The 16,864-nt window shown below is 37.5% G+C and overlaps 1 protein-coding gene and 1 pseudogene across 2 annotated transcripts; both read right to left on the minus strand.

Annotated features, from left to right (window-relative positions):
* Nucleotides 1–326: 326 nt before the first annotated feature.
* LOC148823668 (cytochrome P450 2J2-like) lies at nt 327–9,507 on the minus strand. Of its 2 annotated transcripts, XM_088928307.1 has the most exons (11): nt 9,119–9,507; nt 8,863–8,911; nt 6,733–6,797; nt 6,279–6,441; nt 4,517–4,666; nt 3,714–3,874; nt 2,999–3,175; nt 1,984–2,125; nt 1,377–1,564; nt 1,071–1,212; nt 327–786 (listed from the first exon to the last, which is right to left on the minus strand). In XM_088928307.1, exons 3-11 carry the CDS (start codon nt 6,754–6,756, stop codon nt 611–613), a joined length of 1,323 nt encoding a protein of 440 aa, XP_088784433.1. In that variant the 5' UTR covers nt 6,757–6,797; nt 8,863–8,911; nt 9,119–9,507; the 3' UTR covers nt 327–610. The 2 variants fall into 2 exon arrangements, with proteins under 2 accessions (XP_088784433.1, XP_088784432.1); XM_088928306.1 differs by lacking the exons at nt 8,863–8,911; nt 9,119–9,507 and having other exon boundaries at nt 6,733–6,915.
* A 1,328-nt stretch (nt 9,508–10,835) lies between these two features.
* LOC148823669 (cytochrome P450 2J2-like) lies at nt 10,836–15,130 on the minus strand (annotated as a pseudogene).
* Between the last annotated feature and the right edge of the window lie 1,734 nt (nt 15,131–16,864).

Consider the following 16,864-nt stretch of genomic DNA (forward strand, 5'->3'; position numbering starts at 1 on the left):
AGTTTGATTTGTCAGAGCCTAACAAACCATAAACTGTATATTTCAAATAAAAAATAGGTTTTGAAAAGTACAGTATTCTTCCCCTTTTGTTTGCATTTTCACTAAAGATGTAGTACAAAGTAAACCTCCAGAACAGAGAGATTTAAAAATGAAATTTTGTTCAAAGATTTGAAATGTTTTATACCAATCTGCAGTTCTGAATATATGCTAAAATGTTTTTTTGGGGTCAGCCAGTGGAGCAACATGGGTCACACTGAATTAATAATGACAAAACATTTAATTCAGAATATACATATTTATTAATTTGCATGGAAATATTATAGCAATCAAATGTAAGAGGTTGTAACTACACATGCAACATTGCAAGACAAATAATACTGCATATTCATGTTCTAATTATTAATTTACTACAAAAACTAGGAATTCAGTAAGCCTGTCTAAATAGTGCTTTTCATAAAACATTTTTAAAGATCCATAATGATTGAAAGATTTACATTTAGAAAGTAGCACAAAAACATGAGCTGTCTTCTATTTAATTCGGCTCCATATTTTATGTTTTTCCATTAGATTGGTTCCCAGATGTTGTCCTCCAGACAAATAATTAATTGGCTTATTGAGGGATGGCACATATTTTAAAGGGTCGTGGAGACAGAGTGAATCCCATTTGAGCCTCCAAACTGACATCTACCCCCTGAGGAGCACAGAAGGTGAACTTTTGCAGAAATGAAGTGAAGAACATGAACAGCTCCATCCGAGCTAGCTGCTCCCCCAGACACACCCTCTTTCCTGTTGAGAACCATTAGATAATATTTTAGACAATTTGACTAGTCTTTATTGTGAAGGATGTATGGACCTATGAGAATAAACCTGAAAAGAATATCAGTCTATTTGGGATTTCACATGACATTATGAAACAGAGAGTTGAGTATTATTTAATGTAATCTTACATTTAAAATAATTACTGAACTATAAAAAAATGTTCACTGCCTAAAAGGCAAGTGGAATGGGATAAGCATGAAGCAAGAAGACTGCATATGATAAAAAAAACAACAGGGAAGGAAGCACATTACCTGCTGAAAATGGAAGAAAAGCATCTCTTTTACGAAATTTTCCGTAGGAGTCCAGGAAGTGCTTGGGATTAAATGTGTCGGGTGTTTCCCACTCATTTTTGTCAAAAAGCACTGAGGATATATTGGTTATCACTGCTGTACCCTATGGAAATATAGAGTACAGTAGCAGTGATAAGAAAGAAAATATAAAAAGCACTTACTAAAAACTTTAATCAAAATGACGTCAGCTTCATACAGAACTGATAGGAGAAACACCTCAAACGGAACGTTAGATGCAACCCTTTATTGTTTTACTTTTTCTCTCACCTTAGAAATAAAATAACCTCCCAGTGTAGTGTCTTTAGTGGTCATCCTGGGCACATTCAGAGGAACAATATTGCCCATCCTCTGGACCTCATGGATCACAGCATCAGTGTAGGGAAGATGAACTCTGTCTGCCATTGAAGGTTGCCGTTCCTTTCCGATAACTCTGTCTATCTCAGCCTGGACCTTCTCTTTGAATGTAATACAAATGAAGAATGTAAATATACGGTATAAAACAAGAAACAGGAACCCAGTCTGTCTTCCCAATTCTTTGACAAAAATAGGTTTCTTTTTTTTAAGGTATTGCATTATTTTAATTACTAATGTTTTGGTAACATAAGTAATGTGACTTTACCAAAAAGTAAAGACTTTACCAAAAAAGTCTTCACCAAAAAAGTGGTGAGGATCATGCAGACTGGAATAGTTTTCTAGAGTTTTTTATGATTATGAAGTCTGCAGAATTGACCAAAAAACCCAATAACCTCATAGTTTACTACATGGTTTGTTACTTAATATTGATTTGTGTCCTGCAAAAGTGTTTTGCAATATTTATGTAGGTGGATGGACAGTTTTCCATAATGTAGTATTGGGGACTCGAAGGAACTCGTACTTTGAATTTCTGGGTATTTGACCATGTAGAGGAGGCTCCAGCGCAGAGTTTTCGCAGAGGTCTCTGTCCCTGCTTCTAACAGGTCCAGAGTACATATGGCCAGATTCGTCTCATGGAATCCTGCTGGAATGTCATCCTTTTTCTGCAAGGTACACTAATTACCTTAGGACAACATCTCTTTATTTTCAAACTTATTTTTGCAGGGAGCTAATCTGCCTACTGCTAGCAAAATTATATTGCATTAAATAACTTCATTCAAAAACCTTTTCACCTCTTGATTAAATATTTCAACAAAGAGCAACTAATCACATTTTCCTCATGTTTAATAAAAGTTCTGTAAATATGTCATTTCAGTCAATACTGGGATCCTGCTAAAAGTGGGATACGTAAAGTGCACTTAGAAAAAGCACTAGGACAATGGCATTTGGGATGCCATGTACTGTACATACAGTAGGTTACCAAAACTGAGTCCTACTTGTAAAATGGAAGTGTCATGCTCGAGTGACTGCTGATCAGTCCTGCATGCACACACAGCACAGCACACCATCCAGCGCTGTTAGACGACATTAAGACAAACTTTCATTTCACATCTTCTAGTTAGTTTTATATTTGTTTAATGATTTCATGATCAGTTCCATTTCCTCAGGGCTACTGTGTGCTCGCTACCTTGTCACTGTGCTTCTCCTGTTCCTAGCTGCTACCGCTTTTCAGACCCAAGTGTTTGGTTTGTTTTGCGTGCCTTTAATTTTTGTTACTTTGTTGTTTTGTAGTGCTCTCCGCCTCACCGCTGCATGAGACCTGCTTGTGAGCTCTCAGTCAGACACGGCTGTTTTTCATCTTGCTGCATATTAGGAACATCTACTGTTATGCTAGTGGCAGTATTGTGCACCATACAGTCAAGCCGATTTACACCAGAGGCCATGGCTACATTGGTGTCAGGCACTCTATCTAAGGTCTGATGGCACCCCTTCTAATACTTTAGGGCTCTTTACCTGTATAAATTACCCTTTCATACCTTTTCCATCTCTTCAAAGTAGGTATCAATGAAATCACGAGAATTGGAGGGGTCCCAGTTCTTCCTGAGATTTTCGATCTCTTCCTTCAGGAAGGCTTTGACTTTCTTATAGTTTGAAAAAACAGTCTGGTGAGGTCCAGGTAAAAACTTCATTATACTGGGGCAGACATTGTAGAGCTGATGAAAAAAAGATGAATAGATATACTATATCTATAATAATATATAGATATCTTTGATATATTTTGACCCTTATGAAAGTTTTCCATTGTGTTTTTGCACTTTGACCTTGATGTTTGTGTCTCCATTCTTTTAGTGTATTTAGTGTAGTGTATTTCTGCATGAGAGTATGATACTGAAATGTAGTGATTTTATGATATACGGTATATACATTATCCTTTCATTTGCAAACTGATATCAGTTTATATGTGCTCAGAAAACAGGTGTTTGTCCTTAGTTTTACAATCTTTCAGCACTGAGCTCTTGAATGACCAGAAGCAAAAATTGTTTGGCACCCATAAAAATTATTGTTTTTCTTCATTTTGTGTAAAGCTGCACCTACTTTCTTTTTTATTAGTATTAATTGAAATTTTGACACATCATTTGAGAGGTAGTATGACAAAAGGTATGCTTTTGCATTTCAAAGTCCTAATTTTAAAGTGGTAAGCATGTGGGTCTAGTGCTATTTATTTGACTTTCTTTGATATTCTTGTCATACCTGGGCTCTTAATGAGCCTAACAGGAGGAAAGTCTCATCAGTCCTTTGCAGAATATCTTCAAACCTTGGGTCATTGTACTCAAAACGGTGCCCAAACACCATAGGGCAGATGACATTGGAAACCGCGCTGTTCAGTAAGAAGTGGGGGTCAAAAGGTCTTCCTAAACAACAACAAAAACGAGCCATTCAGAGCTATAGAAAGCATTTCATAACAGTCATTACCAGAATAAAATCAAAATACATAAAGTTGAGAAAGACACTACTAATAATACTGATATAAAATCACCCTCGTTACTGAAGACTCAGTACACGTTTTTAAAAACAATCCCAATTTCTGCAAAATTATGTTTCTTAAGTAAGATATAAAATGGATTGCTAGAAAAAACTGTTTTTTTATATATGTATAATAATTTCATTTATATATAATATTAAAATATAATATAATATTCAAACATAATATTTGTATATCCTTTTCAGATTTTTGTTTTTAGAAGTACTGGTAGGGTGAACAGAAATAGAAACACATTTTCAGAAATAGATATTGACTTAATTACTTTTATGTACTTTATCCTAACAAAATATAATATGCTTTATTGCTTATTTATATCACTGATTCTGTAGATTCACAGTGATTAATGTTTGACACACAGTTAAGACATATATCTTTATTAGAAACACTTGTGAATCTTTGATAAAACACAATCCCTCATTAAGAAAGGCATATGATATAACATGACGCATACACACTTATATTGTACAGTACGTATTCCCCATGTCAAAAGATGCTTCATAGTTATATTTACCATGCTCTTCCTTGAAGGCCTTATAAAGGAATCTGTTCTCCTCGAGGATGAATGACTCCAGAATATTCTTGCCCATGCCAAAGTTCTTTAAGGTTGTAAGGGCAAACCTTCTATGTTTTTTCCATTGGTACCCATTGCTTAATGACAGGCCTAAGCATCAAAAAACAGTTTATTTAAGAACAAACTGTTCACTGAAAAGAGTATGCACTTAATTAGCTGTGTTGTTTGTGTACAGAGGCATAATCCAAAACCCTCTTTTCCTGGACCCGAGGAATGTACTGTACTGTATGATCTTTTGAAGAGATTTCTGCTGGAAGCCAGTCTAATGTGTTAGTGGAATTAAAATGGTTAGGAAAGGAAAAACAGTTGCAGGGGGGCTTAGATTTGTAGTGTGGAAAACCCTTCGCACAGTTCTTTGGAAATAATAATGTCACAGAAGTGGATGTAAAGGACAATGCTATTAAAATAAAGAGCAATTCAGATAGACTAAATACAGTAAATACATTCATACATTTTATTCATTCTTCGTATAAGTTATAAGTAAGTTTACATTTGAAATAATACAAATGACTTTGCTATTTACGAAGTTGGCATGACAATAGTAATGTTAATTACAGGAGTATTGAATTATTCTTTACAAACCACTGTGTAAGTACTGGCGACTATCACATACTGTACAAGGGAAAATTACTTTCACCATCTGATGTTCCTGCAGTAGCTCCAAATACACTGAATCTCTGTGACTCTTTTGGAACTTACACCCTTGAGTGCTGATTTGAGTTTTTTTTTCCCAGAAGCACCAAAAAAAGAGAAAGCACTATTTTAAGGATTATAAAGTTTTTTTTTCTTTCAGATCCAGCTCTTTTTGTTTGTTATTTTAAAAAAGTTGTAGTATTGGTGACTTTCTAAAACAGTAAATTACCAATGATTAATTTTTTTAATATATTGCAAATTTCATTTAAAGTTTTTTAAAGATTACCTAGTTAAAAAGACCCTAATTTTCTTGACAGCACAATATTGGGAATTATTTCTTCAAAAACAATGTTGAGATGACATAGATTCGATGAGCAAAATAAATCAATGCCTATCTGTGACTGTCAAAGTTATTTCAGTGCTTATTCAATGATAGTTTGCTATCTGAATCTATTTTAAAAAAATATACTGAATTAATCATTAGTACTAAGGGAGGTCACAAAAATCTTAGCAATGACAGAAAGAATCTGAGAGAGGTTCAGACCTCAGTTCAGTATTATTATGAAGTAAAAGTAAAATGATTTTACGAAAAGTACAGCACGTCTGTAGAATTGTGCAGCCACAAAAACTTCAGAATGTAAAATTTAAACTAATGAAACTAGCATATATTTTTTACTTAAAAGCCCAGAAAATGTGTTAATGTTTTTTATTCCTGCTTCGATCTCTAATCATGATATTCTTCATGGCCTTACAGTTTTCCATAATAAGCAACATTATGAATTTACAATGAACTACAGTTACCAAAACAGAAAGAATAACCTCTCTTGTTTATCTTACTTATTGTTTTGGAACAACTCCTATTCTCATATTATTTTAATTCTTTGTGACCTCTAACTACAGTATGTTTTGTTTACTTAATTTGAGTTGCTTTATCTTTTTCAAGTCCTTTTAAGCTGTAAATTATTTGAACAAAGCAATAATGTTACTTGTATTATAGAACCCGAGTTATGTGGATAGGTAGACAAAAAGTCTTGCTATTTTTCATAGTTTGAAATGAAAATATCCTTACCGAGGCCTTGGCAGACTTCGTCAAACAAAGGAACTACAGGGCGGTCTGCAAAATTCTCTGCTTGGTTTACTAGAGCTTCCTTGACCATTTTGTAGCCGGACACAAAAACTGTATTTTCTCTTCCTCTCCACAAACTGAAGACAGAGCCATATTTTTCAGCAAGCTAGAGAATATATTTAAAAACCCTTTATTCACTTTATGGTATCTAACGTACAATGAAACAAGTTTTCATATATATATAATGAAACATTCATATAACACAGTGAAGTACAAACAAAGTAAACAGAGTAGACTGAAATAATTATTTGAAGAGGAATTTAAACTACAGAGTTATGAAACACATGACAAAATTTAGGAATGTTTTTCCAATGTTTCACAATTGAGGCACAAAGTGTTTAAAATAGGCAAATCTAGAAAATTTAAACCTTTCAGTTTACTTGATCACTGATCTTACCTTATCAATTTCACTGATGTCCATAGCAGTGAAAACATTTCCCAGCAAGGGAAAAGGCTTGGGACCTGGAGGAAAATTCTTTAAATTATTATTTGTCATGATGTCAATAATCAACAAAAACACAAAGAGGAAGAGAATGCAGCTTTTTATATCCAGATATTCCAGCAAGGAATACAGCAGCATTGTCACTAGGATACTTCAAACTCTCTTCAAAGCAAGCAGAAATGGAAAGAAGGTCAGAGTGCTGCACTGACTGGGTTTTGCACCATCTACAGTAGCAACATGAATTTAAAGAAGTGTCAGTGAAAGAAAGTAAGAGACCTTTTTTTGCATATTCATTAGCATGAAAAACCATAAGGTACAAACAAAAGTTATGGAATAATGCAGCAAAGTCTATGGAACAGAATATAAGCTTTTAAGAGCAAAGTACTGTATAAGATCTATGTCTTGAGTACTATTTATTTATATTGATTATTTTGTACCTCCAAACAAATTCCTTTTAGCCTTGGTGTTGAAATGACTTAATAAAAACATGAGTACATACTGTATAACCTAAGATTAAAACTAAGATCATAACCTAATAAGCCTTAGATCTTTAAAAAATAAATAGCAGTTAATTAATGGTTTAGAACTGCATTTGTACTCCATTGATTCTATTCTATGTACTCTATTGATTCTAATGTCATCACCCAGATTAGAATCAATAAACAAAACTGTTACTTGGTATGCATATATGAAAGAAATAGTTTTTCTGTAAATTAGTAAACTGTCAAACATACAAAAAATTGTGTTAGGGAATTCATTAGAGGGCAGACATGATTTATAGACATAATTAAACTTACAATGATCAAAATCACATTACAACAAGTTAATACCAAAAGTCAAAGTAAGATTTATTTTACATAATGTGGTTTGTCTCAAGTCACTATGTAATAAAACATACAGAGTAGCAGTGTTTTAAATGTTATTTTTAAATACACAGGGAGCCAGTGCAATACAGCTAAAACAGGTGATATAAACTGTATTTTAGTTTGGATTAAATTCCAAGCAGGTGAGTTCTGGACACCTGCTAGACACTAGTTGTTTGGAACATGTATGGATACACCATCGAGCACTGCATCACAATAATCAAGCCACAATATGTACATGAAATGTTACAAAGATGAAAAAACAACACCTTCACTGTCACGCCCTGTGCAGCCAGAGGGCGCTCCTACTCTGTCCTGTCCCTTGTTTCCTGTGCTTTGCTCTCCTTCCGGTGTCTCTCTCTCTGGGGCTATATATTTCCAGGTCACTCATTCACCTTCGCTCAACATTGATGTTCGGATGTCCAGAGACCCGCCTAGCACCAGGTCGCTGCTCTGTCCGTGGCCTGAGGGCACAGGTTTCTATATGGCACTCCAGAACTCTTCGCACTGCTGAGCCCGGACTAACTCCCCATTCTGCCGCTTCGCACAGGGTCTTTTTCCGCTCTCCTGCCATTCCACGGTTTGTCCCTTCCGACATCCGTGATATTCACAACACTGTAAATGTGTACTTCAAATACAGGTTATTTTGACCCAATCCCTAACCTGATACCAGGACCATCAATAGCCAAAATGGTTGATTACAAACACAGCAGGTGTGTGTTACTATAAATCTGGATGTCATCATTGTAGAAGTGAAAGCTTATACGATACCTACTGGACCTGTACTAAGAACCGGACTTAGTGCAGCATATAGGTACTAAAACCACCAAATTGAATAAATTGTTTTCTATTAGACAGATAAGATTGAACTCCTTAAAAGAAGTTATGGTAATACTAACAACCTCTCTAATCTATAAAGAAAGCTGTTAGTAACCCTGGCAATAGCAGTTTAATTACTATGTATTGATCAGAACCCAAAATGAAAAAGATAAGGATACATTTCAGGAAAGATAGCTAGGTTATCAAGAGTATGGTAATTAAGGTAGATTTAAAATGCAAACACTCATTTTTACACACACAGTAATGATTGGTGTCAATTAAGGATCTTTTCAGCATCATGAGTTTTACCTTTCAACTATGTTTTTAGCAATGTATGCATTTATTAAAAAATGATTAATGAGTACTGATTAGAACAAAAACATGTGATGCTTACTACACTGACCTGTTTTTAACAAGTAGGCCAAGTAGGTAGCTGCGTCAGCATGCTCAGGCTGCAAAGGAACAAGTAAACGTTTATTCCATGCTGAAAAGGGCTATGAAGCCTTCTTTGGCTTGAGAATTGATTGCCATGACATCAGCTTCTGCTGCTGAGATGAACCAAAGAACTATAAATTTGAATGTTGTAAAATAAACACATTCTTTTTAAAATGATTAATAATAATAATAAATAATACTAACATTTTATTAATAACACTTACACTATATAGCACTTTTTTGGACACTCCATTCAAAGCGCTTTACAGGTAATGGAGCCTCCCCTCCACCACCACCTGGATGATGCAGTCACAGTGCACCAGTGCGCTCATCACACATCAGCTATCAGTGGGGAAAAGAACAGTGATGAAGCCAATTCATACTGTAGATGGGGATTATTACGAGGACGTGATTGATAAAGGCCAAAGGGAAATTTGGCCAGGATGCCGGGATAACACCCCTACGTCATGTACAGTATTTCACATATTACCCTACATATTTCAGTGTTTTTATGTGTGAAATATTTCTTGCATTTTAACATTCTATCCAGTTCTCAATGGACAAATATTTTTTTAATAGAAAATCAAGTTCTATACAAGTGGCACACATAGACTTTTATCTTTATAATGTTTTGATCTCACGTAAACATTATTTGATATATGAAAAGTTTAAGATCATTAAAAGAATTTCATTGTGATTTTATTCTTGAAAAATGTGTTTAAAATAAAAAAATGAAATAATTCTATTTTAATGTATTTCAGTATTCAAGTATTCAATATGTTGTGATTGTATTCCTGCTGCCTTTCCTTAACAGATCTCTCTTGAATGATCTCTCTGAGACTTCCCAGTTAAATTTAAAAAAATAATTATAATTTTCATCATGTAGGACATGAAATTAAATCTCCAAAAAGTGTAAATGTGATGGGAGAAGAAGTCAATAAACGAAACTATAAAATACACATTATGTTTTCTAAAAAAGAATTTAAAAAAACAAATGTGTGCAAAAACAAATGATCTCCAACTCTTTTAGTATGTAAAAGTCATTTTTGTAAGTGTTAAACAATTTCTGATATATTATGAAAAAGGTAGAAAGTGATGAACATAAAAGCTACACCTTATACACTGTAACTGTGTGTGCTGCTTTATAACAAAAAATCACACTTTCCCAGAAACCAATTAACTTACAGTACCAGTATGTCTTTGGACTGTGGGAGGAAACCAGAGCAACTGCAGGAAACCCATGCAAACATGGGGAGAACATAGAAACTCCATGCAGACAGAACTCCAGATCCAGAATTTAATCCAGAGCCTGAGTGCTGTGAGGTAGCAATGCTTACCACTGGCCTGCATGCCACTCTTATAATTATCAATCATTTAAAAAAGTTTTTTACCTGCTGAAAAGGGTATGAATGCTTCTCGTCTCACAAACTTCCCTTCAGAGTCCAGGAAGTGTCCAGGGTTGAAAGTGTGCACTGAGGTCAAACATCTGATCTGATGACACTGGTTTAGTATTTCCTTCCCAAAACTGTCATTAAATTGTATATATTGTATATTGTATTGTATATAACTATATAACTGACTGGGATGGAGGCTACAGACAGGGATGTGCTGTGCGAACCACATGGGGACGACATAGACAACATGGTGGGCTGTGTCACTGACTACATTAACTTCTGCGTAGACAACACCATCCCCACCAAAGACGTACACTGCTTTTCCAATAACTAACCCTGGATCACCAGCAACCTGAAGGCTCTTCTGAATGACAAGAAGAGAGCCTTTAGGAGGGGGGATAAGGAAGAGGTCAAGCGTGTACAGAGGGAACTAAAGCAGAAGTTAAGAGAGAGCAAGGACGCCGATAGGAGGAAGGTAGAGGACAAGCTGCAAAGGAATAGGGTGAGGGACATACTGCATGGAGCAGCATGAGAGAGATCACTGGCTTCAAACAGGCTGGGGGTGCAATGGAGGGGAACTTGGAGATGGCCAATGAGTTGAACCAGTTTTTTAACAGGTTTGATTCAGGGCCCTTTGTGGCTCAACACCCTTCCCCCCACAGCCACACGCTCCCTAACCCTTCACAGCTGCGACTCCCCAATACATCCTCCATCCCCCCACAATCATGGCCCCCTACAGCTACTCACCCCCCCATCCCCCACAGCTGCCATTAACCTCCGCCATTAACATCCCCCAGGCCAGGCTGACCATCACGGCTGACCAGGTGAAGAGGGAGCTGAAGAGGCTGCACCAGGGTATGTCCACAGGACCAGATGACGTCTGTCCCAGAGTTCTGAGGACTTGTGCTAATCAGCTGAGCAGAGTGCTCCAGCGACTGTTCAATCTGAGCCTGTGCTTGGAGAAAGTCCCTGTGCTCTGGAAGACATCATGCCTGGTCCCGGTACCAAAGAAAGGGTGCCCCCCTGTCCTCAATGACTACAGACCAGTTCCACTGACTTCTCACGTCATGAAGACACTGGAGAGGCTGGTCTTATCCCACCTGAGACCCCTGGTTAGCTCATCACTGGACACCCTACAGTTCGCCTACCAGCCCAGTGTTGGTGTGGAGGATCCAATCATCTACATGCTGTAAAGGGCCTACTCACACCTGGACAAGGCTGGCAACACCATAAGGATTATGTTTTTCGACTTCTCCAGTGCCTTCAATACCATCCAGCCCTTACTTCTAAGGAGGAAGCTGGAGGAGATGCAAGTCGATGCCTCCATGATCTCGTGGATCACTGACTACCTGACAGGCAGACCACAGTCTGTGAGACTTCAGAACTGTGTGTTTGAACAGATAGTAAGTAACACAGGGGCTCCTCAGGGGACGGTTCTTTCTCCGTTCCTCTTCACCCTCTATACCTCGGATACAACTCAAAGTCATGCCACCTGCAGAAGTTCTCAGATGACTCTGCAATTGTGGGATGTATCAAGGGTGGGCAGGAGGAAGAATACAGAGGACTGGTCAGCAGCTTTGTGGAGTGGTGTGGGGAGATCCACCTGCAATTGAATGTAACAAAGACGAAGGAACTGGTGGTAGATATCAGGAGGAAAAAGGTCAAACCTACTCCTGTCTACATCCTCTACATGGGAGTGGCGTGGAGATGGTGGACTCGTACAAGTACCTGGGAGTGCAGATCGCCGATAGACTGGAATGGTCTAAGAACATCGAGGCCATCTATAAGAAGGGTCAGAGCCGACTTAACTTCTTGAGGAGGCTCAGGTCCTTCAATGTGTGTAGTAAGATGCTACATATGTTCTATCAGTCGGTGGTGGCGAGCACCATTTTCTATGCAGTGGTATGCTGGGGCTCTGGGATTAGAGCAGTGGATTCTAACAGGCTGAACAAGCTCATCAAGAGAGCAAGCTCTGTCATTGGGTCTGGCCTGGACCCCCTGGAGGTAGTGGCTGAGAGGAGAATGGTGTCCAAACTAGAGGCCATCATGGACAACGTCTCCCATCCCCTCTATGACATGCTTGTAGAAATGAAGAGCACGTTCAGCAATAGACTGATTCATCCACAGTGCGACAGGGAGCGCTACAAGAGGTCATTCTTGCCTTCTGCCATAAGACTGTACAATGCATCCACCTTGCGTCTGGGCAGAGGCAACATCTGTTTCTGGACTGAACAGTAAACTGAAACATCTGTTCTTTTTCTTTTCCCGTTTACAACCGTTTTTGTGCAATATATGCCAGGGACCTGTGCAATACATTTATATTTATAGTCATATTGTGCAATACGACTTTTTTGTGTACTGTTCTGTTCTGGTTTGTTCTTTGTGTGTTCCGGACTGTGAGTAACTCTTCTTAGTGCACTTCTCACTGTACTGATTGTATTGTATGTATTGTATTATTATTATTGTATAATTCGTTACACTGTGGCTGTGTTGTCTGTGTTAAGCTGCTGTTGCACTGCAATTTCCCTCATCGGGATCAATAAAGTATCTATCTATCTTTTACACATTTCAGAGCATGCATTGAAATTTTAACTTTTCACTCACCTTTGGAAGAAAATGACCTCCTAATGTTGTATCTTTATTGGTCATTCTCGGTGCATTCAGGAGAACAGTGTTGCCATATCGCTGGGTTTCATGGATCACAGCATCAGTGTAGGGAAGATGCACTCTGTCTGCCATGGAGGGCTGCCGTTCCTTTCCAATCACTCTGTCTATCTCAGCCTGGACCTTCTCTGAGGTGCATGAGGCAAAGTATGGAAAAAGAGTTTTCATCATATAAATTCCAAAAAATACGAACTTTCCAAAAAGAAGATGCAGTATATTCAACAGAATAATGCAATTAATCTATTGCAAACAGAAACAAATTCCAGCTAAAGCATTAATTTAATTCCATATTATTCTTTGTGCTGATTAATGCTTGCCTTTTGGTTCATATTCACTTTCACGTGCTTGAGGGCTGATGTGCTGTAGGTACAACTGGCTTGGTGTACAGTATTTAGGAGCTCACTGTCCTTACTCACTCTGTATGTCTGGGTATTTGATCAGGTAGAGGAAAGCCCAGCATAGAGAGATGGTGGTGGTCTCAGTCCCAGCTATAAAGAGGTCCAGAGAGCACAAGACCAGGTTCTCCTCATGAAATCCTGCTGCTGCATCCTTTGTAGTCTGACAGGTAAAATTATTACATCCCTATCAATTTACATTTGTGGCAATTAGTGGACTGTACAGGATATATGAGTCTGCCCTGATACTGAATTTGAATTTATTAAATGTTTCAGTTTCATACACAGTATTAATGATCGACTTTTTGATAATTATTATGGGTCTTCTGCCCTGTACTGTCACGCCTGACATCCCTCCCTAGAGGGCGCTCCACTACTCCTGTTATTGTTCCTTTGATTAAGCTCCCCAGGTGTACCTTCTTAGGTGTATTATTTAAAGACTAGCTCCTCCAGTCCTCGGGGCTCATCATTAGGGTAAGGATGTCGCGAGGCCCGCCTAACACCAGGAAACCCTACATCCGTCTCCTGAGGGCATAGGCCTCATCTCTGACACCTCCCGTTTCCTGAGCCCGGGGTCTGGAGGATCTCGCCCCATCACCTTTGGACCTCCATGTTTTGTCTGTTCGTGTTTTCCCCCTTCCTGGGGATTTTAACCTTGTCGCGTCCCAGGATGGATTACTCCGCTGGACTCCCGGACTATGCCTTGACCTGCCTTTGGACCTGTTTGGATTTGGATGCCGTTGTCTCCCCCGTTCACTGTCTCACAGACTGTCACTATTATTTTGTGCACTGTTAAACCCCTGTGTGTTCCCTTTTACCACGCCTCCTGTTTTCTCCAGCTCTTACCGCATCGCATAGGGTCTACTACAAGAGCTGACACGGATCTCAGTCCGTGGGCGTAACATGTACAGATGTCCAAAGGGTGGTTTGGTACCAATTAGTAATAGGACATCTCCCAACAAATTAGAATAAAATGTGTATGTTTCCCCCAAGCAGGTATTCAACCTAGCTAACATAGCTAGAGATGGCTAACTAATATATCTCTATAACAAAATATTCAATTAAGAACCCAGTAAGGGTAGACAGTATAGGAAAGCAAAGCTTTTCTATGTGTGCCAAGTAGCCGTCAATGTAGTCTCTGGGTATTGATGGGTTACTATTTTCCTTTGCTTCTTAATCTCTTCTCTTATAAAGTCTTTTACTTCACTGTGGTATGTAAAAAGCTGTTGGTGCGGTCCAGGTAGATACTTCATAATTGAAGGGAAGACATCATATAGCTAAGGATATAATAATGGGTAAAGATCAGGTTGTAGTTTTAATCTGCTTTTTGTAATTTAACACTACTTCTTCATACTGTAAAGATAAAAATTACTGCAAGAGGAGGAATCAATGTTTTATGTGTTGTATAAATACCAATTAAATGACCCCCAAGGCTAAAACAGCAGAGCTCTGGTGTAAAATGTCACATTAGATCTCTGTAACAAAAGTTGTTATGTAGTGTATATTGTAAAATATATCTTACATTTCATATCCATATACTGTATAATGTACAGGGTAACAGCTTGGAAGAGAAACCAGAACACAAGCGATATTGATAGGTACAGTATAACAAAAATTGAAAATACAACAAAAGCCTCTTACCAAATCCACCATACACTGCGTCACCAAGTGGACTACTACATACAGTAGGTCGGTCTGCAAAGGCTTCCCGCTGGTTAACTAGAGCCTCCTTCACCAGTTGATAGCCCGTCACAAACACAATTTTCTCTCTTCCCAGGCGCATGCTAGAAACATCACCGTAGTTTTCTGCCAGCTTGAGAAACGCTGACAATTGCTATTTTGTCTTGTTCATTTTAATTCAGAGGTAAGCATTGCCCTACCAATAAATTATCAGAATTGACTGTTTTACTGTACGCTTATCAAGGGGCATGTATAATAACTCACAGTTTAGCATTAAATGTAGGTTCAATAGGGACTGCAGTACAATATAATTTAATTACATTAAGTCTGACTAAAACACGACGTGCAAATAAGTACTTCTAAAACAACAGCAATACATTTAGCCGATCCCGTCAAGCAAAAATTTATTTCTATTAGCAATTACCAATGTATATATACTTTATACAGTATATATCAGCGGAAAATTTAATTTTTCAATCCAAATAAATGAGATCACATACCTTTCCCATGTAAATATGAGTTTGTTTAGTGTCAATATTAAAGACGTTCCCCAAGATAGGTAGTCCCCAGGGTCCGGGAGGGAAGTTCTTGGGATTCTTGTTCTTGACGATGTCGGTTATAAGCAGAAACACCGCGAGGAAAAGCAAGATACTTTGGGCATCAAGTCCTTCCAGAATAAAATGAAACACACTAATTAGATATTTTGCTGTTCACTATTACAATCACATTGTTTTTGAAAATGTGGTTGCGGCTTTTTTTTTGCTTGAGATTAATAAACTTTTAACTCAGCAGAATCCGTTGTAATTTTACAATCCTTCACAATCCCATTTGGACAAACCCTCTGTTGAAGTAATAAACACTACCTGGGCTGTCAGCTCTCCAGAGCCGTGAAGTTCATGTTCAATTCCACCACCATTGGCTCAGTCGTGAGTATAACTGGATCGGAGTGAGAGCGGGGGTGGTGGGATCAGTCTGCACAGCAAATACGATAGAACATTCGAAATATGGTATAACAGTGAAATTGTTTATAAAGTTAAAGCTTTGTGCAAATTTAGAGAATGGTTTGGTGGTATAGTCTCATGTCTTTGACTTTGAACTTTTAAAAACTAAATGTGAAACAAATTAGGGTCTGGCTAGCATTGAGATGATAGTAAAAAGCAAACGTGAGTTATTTGAGATAAAAAAGATTACATTCTTTGCCTTATTTTAAAGACATAGATTGAAATTAATAAGTGTAGAGGTGCTATAAGTAGTAAAAATAATGTTCTTTAATCAAATTATTTGTTGGCCAGTCCCTTTCAAAACGGCTACATTGTTGACTTTATACTCAACCTAATCTTTGACTACAGTACCATTTGACACGTTATTATTTAATTATAAAAAAAATAAAAATTATAAGCATAAACCTCAAAAGGAGCTGTCAATTGTGTATTACTACACAATTGGTCACAAAATGATTCTTTTTAGCCAGTTATTATTTAATTTAGCCAATTCCTTTAACCAAGGTGTCTTACTTTCAAATGCAGTTACTGAATTGTAAAAACTCATTACAATCCAAAAAGCAGGTGGCAAGGCATAACCGAGAAGATTAAATCGCCAGCTAAAATTGGAAGAAAAGCTTGTTTTTTTCTGAAACTTTCCATCAGAGTACACAAAGTGTCAGTGATTAAATACATTGAGGACAGGGCTGCAACCTCTGAAACTTGCTTATGACAAAAATCACTTACAAAGATAAAACAACACTTAGGATTGTTCCCAAAAGAACAAATAAAAAGTGAAAATGTTTCTTTGTGTTGCCTTAAAAACATTTTTTCGATGTCAGCTTTGGAAGAAAATA

Source organism: Atractosteus spatula, chromosome 11, assembly GCF_055471065.1.
Source record: "Atractosteus spatula isolate fAtrSpa1 chromosome 11, fAtrSpa1.hap1, whole genome shotgun sequence".
Lineage (NCBI taxonomy): Eukaryota > Metazoa > Chordata > Actinopteri > Semionotiformes > Lepisosteidae > Atractosteus > Atractosteus spatula.